A 13,935-nucleotide genomic window follows, 5' to 3' on the forward strand; every position below is an offset into this window, starting at 1 on the left:
ACAGATGCCTCACAAGTCCTCAACTGGCAGCTTCATTAAATAGTACCCGCAAAACACCAGTCTCAACATCAACAGCCTCTTCATATAGTGATGCGGGCTGGTGTGGATAAAATGCCATGGACGAATTATAGTCCCAGTCTGCCCCTGGGTTCTAGAATGGCCAACAGAAACATGCTGGTAGAGGTTTGGTTTAGGGTCAGAGGGAGAGGGAGACTGCGTGGCAGCCTGACTACCTGTTTTGCGAGTGCAGCAAGGAGCCAAGGCAAGGTGCTAGCTAGCATTAAACGTATCTTATAAAAAACAATCAATCTTAACATAATCACTAGTTAACTACACATGGTTGATGATATTACTAGCTTGTCCTGCGTTGCATATAATCGATGCGGTGCCTGTTAATTTATCATTGAATCATAGCCTACTTCGCCAAACGGTTATTTAACAAGCGCATTCGCGGAAAAAGCACTGTCGTACACCAATGTATATCTAACCATAAACATCAACACCTTTCTTAAAATCAATACACAAGTATATATACACAAGTATATATTTTTAAACCTGCATATTTAGTTAATATTGCCTGCTAACATGAATTTCTTTTAACTAGGGAAATTGTGTCACTTCTCTTGCATTCTGTGCAACAGAGTCAGGCTACATGCAGCAGTTTGGGCCGGCTGGCTCGTTGCAAACTGTGAAGACCAACTTCGCCAAACGGGGGATGACTTAACAAAAGTGCATTTGCGGAAAAAAAAGCACAATCGTTGCACGAATGTACCTAACCATAAACATCAACGCCTTTCTTAAAATCAATACACAGAGGTATATTTTTTTAAACCTGCATATTTAGTTAAAAGAAATCCAGGTTAGCAGGCAATATTAAACTAGGGAAATTGTGTCACTTCTCTTTGTCACGCCCTGACCTTAGTTATCTTTGTTTTCTTTATTATTTTGGTTAGGTCAGGGTGTGACGAGGGTGGTATGTGTGTTTTTGGCTTGTCTAGGTTTTTTTTGTATATCTATGGGGTTTTGGTATTGTCTAGGTAAATGTAGAGCTATGGTGGCCTGAATTGGTTCCCAATCAGAGACAACTGTTTATTGTTGTGAAAATATGTCCAGATTAGGCTGGTGTAACCAATGTGAAATGGCTAGCTAGTTAGTGGGGTGTGCGCTAATAGCGTTTCAAACGTCACTCGCTCTGAGACTTAGAGTAGTTGTTCCCCGTGCTCTGCAAGGGCCGCGGCTTTTGTGGAGCGATGGTTAACGATGCTTCGAGGGTGGCTGTTGTCGATATGTTCCTGGTTCGAGCCCAGGTAGGGGCGAGGAGAGGGACGGAAGCTATACTGTTACACTGGCAATACTAAAGTGCCTATAAGAACATCCAATAGTCAAAGGTATATGAAATGCAAATGGTATTTAGAGAAATAGTCCTATAATAACTACAACCTAAAACTTCTTACCAAATATATTGTTTTTTGGCAGCATGTTTTCATGTTGCAATAAATAAAATAAAACTACAGCATAGTCAACGGTTTAATAAGGAGACCTTGAGCAATCTACTGCTGGGAATATTGTTGGGAATGAGTGTAGGTGGAAGCAAGAAAAACGGTTGTGGCTTCTCTTCATCTCCCAAAGCGATACCCACCTACGCCATCAGAAACACACAAACGACCCCAATCGACCTCAATCTGAAGGTTCCAGCATTAAATTCATTGGTGTAGGCTGCTAGTGTTGAGACCAGAAACAGACTCCTCAGTATAAATGATTGCTTCTGCAATCAGCAGAAATGTTAAACAATACATAAGCGAGGCAATAATTCCACTGGTTGCTGCCACTATTTATACAGGGTTGACAAATTAAGGGGTAATATATAATGACGGAAACGTCTAATCTTCCACTGATCTTCCCAGGCTTAACACAATGGAGTTTCTGATGAGGTTAGAGAGAGGCAGTCAGAAGCCAAATTCCTCTCGCCCCCTTGCCACCCAAACACAGCTTTTTACCCGTTCCACAGTGAATGTTCTTCCTCTCAGCTGCAAAGCTTATGTCACTTGAACACTATTATAATTGCTTTAAGCCAGCCAGGGAAAAAACACATTCATATTTTCTTGGCATCCCAGCGGCGGGCCGGATGGCTGCAGTCACCATCTGCAGTCGTTAACCCTGGATGCCATGGGAATGGTATGGCACAGACAGATGCCCAGGGGGCTGGTAGGCCTGCATATGATGTAAAGATTGGAAAAAAGGGCAGGAGGACTGGAGTCATTAAATTAAGAAGGCAGGAATCCCCTGGAATACAGTCATGAAAACTGCCCTGGGCTCCCGAGTAGCGCAGCGGTCTAAGGCACTGCATCTCAGTGCTTGAGGTGTCACTACAGACACCCTGGTTAGAGTCCAGGCTGTATCACAACCACCTGTGATTGGGGAGTCCCATAGTGCGGCGCACAATTGGCCCAGCGTCGTCCAGGTTTGGCCGGTGTAGGCCGTCATTGTAAATAAGAATTTGTTCTTAACTGACTTGCCTTGTTAAATAAAGGTTTTTAAAAACTGGAAAGAAGGAAATAAAGAAAACTGCCAAACAGAAGAGTTAGCTCAAGATGCACTGTTAGCATGTGGAAACAGTGCCAGGGAAACTATACCCAAGCATGGATTGCTGTCATACCTTGTCCATAGACTGCTTGCAGGGTAAGGAAACCAATATGTCATTTTGTAATTTGGGTAAACTATCTAAGTAACCCACTCTCTATCTGTAATTGAAATGCACTGTATACAAAATTGTGGTCACAAAAACTGGACACAACTTTTTTTGTGTAGTTACTATGCTAAATTTCCTAAAAGTATTTTGTGTCTATTTCACAATAATCTGTGATAGTGGGTTGGTTGAGGCCCTCTGCTCCACAAACAGTTACAAATAATAAGTAGAACAGCCTTCAAAAGCATTGGTCCAAACCTCAGCTTGGCATGGGACTATCTGAACAAAATCACAAACATGCAGTCACTCAACTAACTCATCCAAATAATCTCCTCACAACAAGGGGAAACCGAACTAACTCAAGTACAGTGACTCAAACTGAATCTGTGGGTGGGTGGATCTCTCTCTCTCAGCAGATATTGAGATCTGGCCTGTGCCCAAACACAACGAGTAAACCGTTACAGCAGTTTTCCTCTTCCACTTTGAGGAACCGGCTGTCGCACAGCGTTGGCGGACTGACACAAATACACTTAAGATAATGCATTACTGTACAAGAGGAGGGTCTTCAGTCAGCAATGCCAACAAACTGTCAAATGGGATCGTCACAAGAACACCAAATATGACATTGTCACATTATCACTAGACCAAATTACTGGAGCTATTTATGACTCACTGTGTCACTGTGGAGGGGAATACCAGTTAAATGTGCTGTACTATAATAACGACTTATTTTGGACTGTGTAGAGCCATGACACACAGCCTTCAGTCTGACACACGTTCTTCGGTTCGGTCCAAGCCAAGGCCAGACCAGGAGACGGACTGTCTCCCAACTGCTATTCTGTCTGGTCACCCATTCAGTTACACACACACACACACACACACACACACACACACACACACACACACACACACACACACACACACTGCTGTCCAGGACCTTCTTACTCCTCTGGGCCAGACACAGAGGGAGATGATGAGAGTAGCAGTGTCTGCTGGGATGGCTAATGCTGAAAGAGAGAACACTGTACAGAACACTCATTCATAGGCTGCATCCCAAATGGTACTAATATAGCCATACAGTCAGCTGCTACAGTCGGAACCTAATTACTGTAAATGAGGTAGGAACCTGTTCTGAAAATTCTTATTTTGAAGGTATAGAAGAGTTCCAATCTCATTATGGTTTCCTTTCTATGAATTTACCCCAAATTTCCAAAACCAAACTACCCAGTAACCAGGTTAAAACCTTGTTTGTCTCACACTCCCATTTTGATTACTGTACTTCAACTGCAGCAGTTACAACAAAAACTACCCCCCCACCAATGTTGATCTGATAAACATTCCCCCCTCTCCAGAACCGGATCTTAATGTCACTGCAAAAACATTTCCTCCCAAAGGACGTTAGTTCAGTACAGCAGTAGACCTGCAAGTCAACAGCAGATTCAGATTCCGTGTTTAACAGTCACATGTCCAGGGTTGCAGGTGTGACTGCAGGGTACAGTGTTTAACAGTCACATGTACAGGGTTGCAGGTGTGACTGCAGGGTACAGTGTTTAACAGTCACATGTACAGGGTTGCAGGTGTGACTGCAGGGTACAGTGTTTAACAGTCACATGTACAGGGTTGCAGGTGTGATTGCAGGGTACAGTGAAAATCTTAGGCTTCGAGCTCCAACCTGCAGGTCTAAGTGAAATAAAATAATGAAAATGGTAATAAAAACAACAATAGAAATAGCTCTATATACATAATAACAACAGTAGCAGAGATGAATAAATACATGTCAATTGGGGTGGAGGCAGAGTAAAGACTGTTTAGGGGGTGGGGGAAGACCATAAGGGGAGAAGCATGACCATTGAGGTGGTGTGGGGACCAAATGAAATAAAAACAATACAAATGTTTATTTTAAAAAGTAATAATATACATATTAACAACTGCACCAGTGATGAATGCCGTGGAGAGGGGGGGGGGGGGGATGTCAATAGGGGGAGCAGCAGGTAAGGTAAGTGATCATTGAGGGTGGGGAATGTCCAGGGGAGCAGCAGGTAAGGTAAGTGATCATTGAGGGTGGGGAATGTCCAGGGGAGCAGCAGGTAAGGTAAGTGATCATTGAGGGTGGGGAATGTCCAGGGGAGCAGCAGGTAAGGTAAGTGATCATTGAGGGTGGGGAATGTCCAGGGGAGCAGCAGGGGGCCAGGGTGGAGTCGGTCGCTGACTAGTGGTGGCAATTCAGCAGCCTGGTGTCCCAGGTGCAGAGAGCTAACTACACTACACTGCTGTTTAGTATTCGTGACAGGGAGAAAGCAGCACTGGTGAATACATTTTACATTTATATTTTGGTAATTTAGCAGATGCTCTTATCCAGAGTGACTTAGTCACTGCAGTCTCCCAGTCCTCTGTACTCTAACATACAGTGACACTGATGTTTGAAATATGGGTGGATTTTCCCATTCGTCTTCATGTATTCCATGGCTCTGATACAGGGTAGTTAATGATGAACAGGGATTCAGATACCCTCAGTTCCATTGTAAAACAAATACATCTGTGGTTTGGATTGCTTTAGACTTGATTGATTTGTGATTATGGGCTGATTTGTGATTATGGGCTCAATGTTAATGGGGCGGCAGGTGGCCTAGTGGTTAGAGTGTTGGACTAGTAACTGAAAGGTTGCAAGATCGAATCCCTGAGCTGACAAGGTAAAAATCTGTAATTCTGCCCCTGAACAAGGCTGTTAACCCACTGTTCCTAGGCCGTCATTGAAAATAAGAATTTGTTCTTAACTGACTTGCCTAGTTATATAAAGGTATAAAAAAAATCTCAATGAATCATCCTCATATTATGTAGGTGTTCCATGCTAGTGAGGATCTTAGAGACGTAGCTCTTTCTAAGCACTGTGGCTCATTCAGCAAAACCACCAGCAATGTAATTTCACTGCAGCAAGGGTTTCACAAGTGGCAAGTTGGTCATTTCAAACATGGAGCTGAGGTTAGAGAGACTATATTTTCCTGATGCCAAATTGCAACCCACCCCCAGCCCGGGAAAAAAAAATATCCCCAAACCCCTAGTCACAGACCCCAAAAACACAATGAGGGATGTTTTTAACACCAGGTCATTCACACCTCTCCACAGTGACCACCAAGGGGGGGTCCAGTTCTTTATACCTCTAAAGGGAAAGACATTGGGGCTGACGGAAGGAGAGTCACACAGCCATCCCTCTGATCCCCTCTCATTCACCACAGCTGTCTGGACACAAACTGTCTCTGTTGTCTCCCTTGTGCAAACATTAACCGTGAGAGTAGCAGCATTGTGGTCAATTCTATTTTGCACACACACACACACACACACACACACACACACACACACACACACACACACACACACACACACACACACACGCACACACACACACACACACACACACACACACACACACACACACGCTTTACAAACACACAAGCATTGTATCATTTTAATATTGTCAATATTATATTAAAGTTGTAATAGAGTAATAATGTAATTTTGTTTATGATGTAGACTGTTGTTTTGATATAATTGTTCCTTTATTCCTGTGTGGACCCCAGGAAGAGTAATGGGAATCCTAATAAATACTCAAATTGTCATTCAAGATTTGAATCTGAACTGGAATGATGGCAATAACTCTATTTTGATTCCAATGTTTGGTCTGGCTAGATCCATTTCCCCCAAAAGGAGAGTGCCATTACAAGTCTGTACAATGAATGGAGTCCCTTTTTGACCCTAATAGGGCAAAAGAAACCAGGACTGCTGTCAGTTAAAGATTCCTGGGGTGTTTCAGGGCCCCGGTCAGCAGGCTAAGCATGTCCCCATTAACCTTTAAAACAACACACTGGGCCAGCAGGTAGCCTTGAGGTTAGAGTGTTGAGCCAGAAAACCGAAAGTTTGCTGGTTTGAATACCAGGGCTGACAAGGTGAAAAATATATAAATGTCACTGTGCCCTTGAGCAAGGCATTCCCTGGCGGAGTTGGGATATGCAAAAATATGCATTTTTATTACACACTTGTGTGTAACAGGACAAATATAAGCACCCCCAAATTATTATTATTATTATAATAAAGAATGACCAGACCAACCTCACAGGCCCGAAGCGAGAACAGAGAAAGACTCAAATATGCCTTTTAAAAAGGGAATAAATAAATAAAGAACACGGGAGTCACATGGAAAGTTTCTCAGATGGAAAACAGCAAACATTCACACAAAGAGCCCCATTGTCCAACACAGAGGGCCATGAAAAGCAGCTAATCGCAGAGCAGAGAACCTGAGTGAAGAATACCTTGGCAACCCAAATATACAGGCCCAATTTAAACAACGTCTACCCCTCACACGAACTGTGATTTATAAACAGCAACTCACAAAAGAAAACAGCAAAAATGAAAACAATACCAGAAATCTGCTTGATCATATGGTGAGGGAGACAGTGCAGACACAGAAAATATTTCTGTTTTAGCAGCTAACACAGCCCCTGGTCCAGTATTAATATTGGTTTAGCACAAACCTTATTTAAGTGGGTGAACTCCAGGAAAGTGACCAACATGAACGATGACCTGACCTCGATCTGGGTACGACACAGTTAAACCATCCATGATCTAACGGAGAATACCACCAAGCCCATCTCAACCACGTGGTATCCATGACTAAATATCTCCTTATGACTGCCTTCCAATGCAATCTGTACATACACTACACCAGACCCACAAGAAAGACAGAGACAGACAGACCCCATTCTGCTCAGCCCACAACATTTGTGATTCCCAGAGGATTTATTTATTTGGATCACCATTAGCTTTTTGCAGATGCTACTCTTCCTAGGGTTCACATTATCTCACTTCATCCAAGTTAAAATTGTCTCTTGACATATCGCCCTTTCTCGACGGACAGGACTACCTGCTGTCATTGGAGTAGATAACATATACGGCCCAGTAGCAGACATCGATCAGTCCAGACAGAGACACTCCCGGACAGCCAGGCCTGTCATCTATAGTCTGACCTCTGACCTCAGCCATGTTAACAGTCCACACCCTGAATCCCTGTCTGGCTCCAGAAACAGGGAAGGAGGAATGTGCTTCTGCTGCTGCTGGATGGACGGAGAGGTATTAAGCAGTTCTCCTTCTCAGCCCTGTCGATCTGCTGTGGCCTCGCTGAGATTCATAGAGCCAAGTCAGGTTGAGGAGGAGACCTGTCCTGACAAGGCCCCATACTGTGCTGCTACATCTCTCTGTAGACTCTACATACAGGGGACCATAAATAAAGTCTCGCCGGTGTCTAACTGACAGGGGCCCTCACACACAGTTCATGAACCCTATTCTCAGGCAGTCTACCACGGTGGTCTCAGTGCAGGGCTAGTGTCCTCTCTGTCCGCTAGCTTATTTCATTCTATTAGACCAGGCCAGGGGGCATGACAGGAATCCGACACACATACACTCATGGAGCCACGCTATCAGTGACAGAGAAAGTCTGTCTGTGTGTAGTAGGGTGGGAGATGAATGTATGAGTACGCTTCGTCTCGCCCTTTCTCACTGTTGTGTGTTTCCGTAGGCCTATGCTACTGTTGAGGCTCCTAAATAAAAACAGAGAGAGAGAGAGAGACGATAGAGAAAGGAGTCTTCAAACAGCTGGCCCTGAGAGGAGTCTTTGGCACGTGCTTTATGTTTTCCAGAGAAGAGTTTATCCTACAGGTACAGGTCAGAGGTGCTGTGTGTGCATCTTGCATCAGGCACAGAGAACATCCTCCCCCATCCCAGACAGAGACTGACCTCACCCATGGATTCCAGCTACTCCTGTACTAGCCACAACATGGGCGACAGTCTGATAACTAATAAAACTTCACGGAGAAGAAGACGAGTGACAACTGGAAACGTATGTTTCTGTTTCCTGCTGGATTATGTTTCTGACGTGTGAAATGTGGGGGAAAAATTCTATGATTTAGTCAAAGATAGATTTTTGAGACCAGGTTTCAACTTTGCTCTCATCCCATGTCTGGTTTGGCAAGCATCTGAACAGTAGCATTAGTGAGAGTACAAGACAGTGGGTAGATATATGCTAAATTTAGTATCCCCCTCATGCAGACATTTTCTTCACCAACCCATTGTCTTAGCTCTCCTCCCCCTAGCCATGACGTCTCCGCTGTTAAAAGTTCAGATGAAGTCATCGACCAGAGAAATGACTGCCGCTCTAGCTGCTGCTGTGACTTCATTCACGGGACGGGGGGGTGGGGTGGGGGGTAAATGAAAGAAAAGACCCTGTAGAATTACATCAGACCAGAGGAAGGGGGCAAAGAGGGAGGTATAGGGGATTTAATACACTCTTGACACAGACTGCCAGCCTCACGTCCTAAATCATAGTGTTCCTAGACGTAGAGCCCCTGCCTGGTAGAAAAATATAGACCAATGGCAGCAGCCCCTTAAAGGAGTGAGTGAGGAGGAGAATCCCACCCTGTCTGTGTCTGAACTGTAGTCGAAGGAACTAGTGAAGTGGGGAGGAGAAACTGGAGCCACTGGCGGCCCACTCGGCACAAAGCCCCTCTCCTAAACCCCTGGCTGGCTGGCGAGACAGTAAAAAAACACAGCCAGCCAGGATGTCTGATTGCGTCTGGCCACAGTGGCCCGGCTAGCCGCTAGCTTCACTTTGGATAATGATTATTACAATTACAGGGCAGACAGCTAGGTCCAGGCTGAGTCGCTGACACTGCATACTGATGAGTGGTGGTCGACTCAGTCAAAGCAATCTTATTCTGACACACATAGCCCCAGGATGGCAGCGACACAGCTGTGAATCTGCCAGCATGTCATTTACTTCCCTCATGCTGCATTCCTACTGATATAAGAGCTGTTGTTGCTATGGTTATTGAAACAAAGACCAGATGTTGTCATTTGCTGGACGTCATTGTGGCCGTCCGGGCACCTTCCATCATCAACTATGTCTGTCTTCAGACTATCTATCAGTCCATTTACCTGACCACATATCAACTGTGCTGCTCCAGTAGTCTGTTTACCCCGTAATAAGTCTGGACTAAGCTCTAAGCCCTTCTTAATGAGTGATCTCAGCAGCAATATAGACGGGACTGATGTGATGGAGCCACTGCATGCCAGGACGCTGAGATAATAGTCACAGCATGTTTGTGACACAGACACAGAGATCACATTCCCATAATGCCAAGCGGCATAACACTAAATTGCACAGGAGCATTTCAGAGTAAGACCAATAAGTCTGGTATGGAGGAAGAGGTGGATGGTGATCACATCAAAAGAACAGAGTTGGGGTAAAGCTGCTTCTAATTGGCTCTTTGTTTGACATTTAGAGCCAATGAGAGATTAGAGGTCAGAATGAAATCCAATTTTAGGACAATGAGATTACAGTTTAAAGACTATTATATGAAAAGGTTTTCCCAAATATGGCACAAATGTCATCTTTATTGAGTTTAATCTCAGCTTGATGTTCACTTTTGATCCTATATGTTTATATTCTATAGCATTCTAATAGAGTACCCATAGAATTATCACAGATTACTAATGTTACCTAAATTATAGAGACCAGCTTTCCAACTAAAGGCTTCAGGCTCTCCGGCTTGCAGAACACACTTTTTTTTTAGGTGTAATTTGTGTAAATTAGGTTATAAAGAAAATCGGCCTGTTAAACCCAAATTGTTCAGTTTTACCTTAGACAAAACACACACACTGGATACCTCACAGACGCCGACTGGTTTAAAGGGGTTGACACAGGTAGACCCATGCAACAGAGTGATCTTGAAATCTCAACGGCTGAGACGAACTAAAATGGAAGATGCCCTGACGGTTTTCTATTAAAACTGGTGGGTGTGCGCGCTGAAGTCTTAATGAGGTATGATAACAAGTGTACATCTTAGCAAAATTGTTGTTTTTTGAGGCCATTTAGTTACAATTGAAGCTGTAGTTAATTGCCACTGACATATAAAGGAAATAATGTGGCCAACACACTGACTAAAACACTTTTTCTAATAGGAAAGTTTGCGCTTTATACAGGGGCACGGGCCATTCCGAATTCTAATATAGGGTGGTCACTCACTGGTCAAGTCATTAGATAAGGACCTTTCTTCAGTGCGCGTGAAGAAAGGATGGATTTCTAACCTAAATCAAAGAGAACATCTAATTCAATGTGCAATTACCATATATATTAATTGGATTTATGAAATGTAGGCTATTGTAAAATATTTTGTTGATAGGCTATTTGCGTGAACCCGAGAATAAACACTAAACTCATTGGATCATATTTGCCACTTGGGGCCTATAATGAAATGTACCAACAAATGCCTAATTTTTCCCACCATGTTTGCAGTAACTTGCCAAATGACTTCCAAGTTAGAAAGAAAAAAACGTACCTTGAAGAATTGGTCAAGTAAAATTCCACGGAATATCCAAAGTAGCTCCCATTAGGTCCGCTGTAGACCGTGGGGTTTTCCACGTCCAAGTTGAACGCAGCACACAACTGTAGGATAATTATCAGACAAACCCCAATGCAGCAGAAGGGGTAGTTCACTTCTCCCGGTTTCTCCGAACGGTATCTTCTGGAACCCATTCTATTTCTAAATGAATCCACTAAAATGTGTTTTGTTTTAATCAACACCTGAGTTGCTCTAATGTTTTCAGATCCGTAGAGCTTGTGGAGTGGTTGTTGTACCTATTTATCCAAACTGCATGCCTTGAAACTAAAACTCGCTGTATATATCTCCTAAATGCTCAGTCAGCTTCTTCCCTCGGCGTCCTCGCCGCTCGCTGTCCCTCACTACGCTCGCTCTGCAACTAATTGAGGGAACATTGAAAGGAGGTAGTTCCTCGACTCGTGACAACTTTAGGAGAGGTGGAGCTCTTGATTCACAAAAAGACAGACAGAAGAGAAAACTAGTGTATAACTTCAGTGGGCTACACTCAGAACCGATTCATCTGCACGTTACAGCATCCTAGAAGATTCCGGAGAAATTTTCCCGACCTGGGTGTTCTGATTGTTTCATTCTCACCATGGCGCGCTGCCATCATTTGCATTCAATCGTTCCTAATGAGGGGTTTAGTCTGATAAAGACATGGTTGCGTGCCTGTCTGACCTAAACCGTTTCTACCTGGGTCGTACTGAGAAACAGAGAGAGAGAGAGAGAGAGAGAGAGCAAGACAGGTCGATGATAACCAGATATATTATTAACTGGCTGAACAGTGGACACAGAGTAACATCAAAGGTCCTTATGATCCAATAGTATCTTATATCTCTCTGGGCTGTGACCTATTCCTGATAGGCCTTGGAATTAAGTGACAATAGTGGTTATTTACCAAGACCCGTTTCTTGAGGTACAAAGGCATTTGATGATTATTTGTGGCAGCTAGGAATGCAGATTGCTTACATTATTTCAAAACGGAACCATTACAGATCAAGGTTGTAGAGAAAGCTGTGATTCTAGGCCCTGATGATCATAATAGCCATGTATCAGCCTCTTTTAACATGAGTGGTATCACAAAGTCTGGGCTGCATATGTTTTCTATTAGTTGAATTGTGTTATGTGATCAGCGTGAGGTTCTCTCCCAGGGTGTGGGAACTATGGTAACATTTCCTATTTCTGTTTCTGAGTCACACCAAAGGAGACCCACACCGTTGGAATGTGGTTACGCTGCAAGTCAGAAGCAGCCACCTGACTGAAATTAGACATTTGATAAAGCCACTCGCCTGGCTGGAAATAGTGACTGTTGGTTTATCTGAATCACCCAGCTAAGTAAGATTGGGACTAAGGGGCCACATTTAGCTGGGTGGCACTAAGTACTGAGGACTGTCCCCTCAAGGCTCATTCATATTTAGAACTACACTACCAGAAGAAATGGTTTTAATGCTCTTTTGAACCAACATGGGTTCAATGGGTGGCTTCATATGGCTCTCAAGAACGTTAGCCATAGAACTACTAAGCACCCTTATTTTAAGCAGTATAGTATAGTCTCTGCCGAGGGGGAAGGGGGTCCAGTCGTGGAGCTGTTGGGAAAAATGCTGATCGTCTGTGGGGCGATTCACAGCTGTCGGGGGCAACGTGCCGGTTCACAGCCCTAATCCTGCTAGTGCTCCCGTTCCGTCTCTCTCACTCCCTTTTTAGACCCACATGATGAGCTTGCAGACGGATGGAAGTGAAACCCTCTGTATATGACAAGGGTTTACTGTTCCAACCAGACCATATCACTGTTTCTGATGACAAAATTCTGTCGTTTTTTAATGGCACAGTGATTTGCGAGTGATTTGCCATTGACCCTTACACTTATGAACACACCCTCTTTGGCTTAATCGGTTCATTCGGAGAGACGAGCGAGGTAAAGAAATACTTCAGGGACAGATAAAAGAGCTGTGTACTCCAAGTCAGTTATTATCGTGGCTGATCATTCCACCAGGCAATATGTTATCTATTATCCCACTAAACTGCAAGGGACAAGAATGTACCCTCAAACAAGCTGAGGTGTTTGACATGGATTTCAAAAACCTGTCCGGTAACACTTAAACCTGTGTGGTAACACTAGTAACAACAGTGTACTAACATGTTAGAATACAGTGACTGTTCCTTATTCCACATGTGTAAATAACAAACACAGTTCAACTCCATCCATTACCGTAAATGCACAGCAAGTCCTATGTAGGCCTAATTGCTGTAGTAATTTACAGTGTTACTACACAGGTATAAGCACACATTTAATGACATTTTGCAGTTCTGCTTAGAACTCGATTTCAGTACAGGGATTCTTACAGACTACGTGTCATACTTCGTAAGCTCTCAGAACAGGAAGGGAATCCAACGTTGGTACTGTACAGATAATGTGAAGGTAAAACAGCAGGAAAACAGCAGGTAATGCAGTTGGATTTAGGTCAAGGTTGTTTTCTAGGAGTGCTCCCATTTCATCCAGAAGGTCATGTTCAATATGCTAGGAACAGACCAACAGAGAACAGGAAGGAGAGCATTGAAAATGCGTAACACTTGATCTATACTCTGACTGAGAGTCAGCCCATCCACATGGAACTGAAAACGCCCTGTTCTGTTCTTTCCAACGTCATCTTGAGATCACGCAACTGAACCGTGTTTTTTTTTTCTTCGTATTTTTCTCTGTGTATTTGCTTGAAATTCCCTCTCACAAGAGATTTTTCACAAAAAGGGGTGCGGATATCACCGTGCCTCCACTGTGACATCCCCACTGGGTTGTCAAGGCAACACATTAGAAGCACAACAAAA

At 43.7% G+C, this 13,935-nt stretch overlaps 1 protein-coding gene across 1 annotated transcript in view; it reads right to left on the reverse strand.

The window, feature by feature from the left end:
• Positions 1-11,496, reverse strand: part of LOC112221831 (integrin alpha-5-like) — a 54,763-nt gene extending 43,267 nt beyond the window's left edge. The window contains 1 exon segment of the mRNA XM_042303789.1: positions 11,071-11,496. Within this exon segment, the coding sequence (XP_042159723.1) occupies positions 11,071-11,267 (197 nt within the window). The 5' untranslated portion in view covers positions 11,268-11,496.
• Between the last annotated feature and the right edge of the window lie 2,439 nt (positions 11,497-13,935).

Source organism: Oncorhynchus tshawytscha, linkage group LG22 (genome assembly GCF_018296145.1).
Source record: "Oncorhynchus tshawytscha isolate Ot180627B linkage group LG22, Otsh_v2.0, whole genome shotgun sequence".
Classification (NCBI taxonomy): Eukaryota; Metazoa; Chordata; class Actinopteri; order Salmoniformes; family Salmonidae; genus Oncorhynchus; species Oncorhynchus tshawytscha.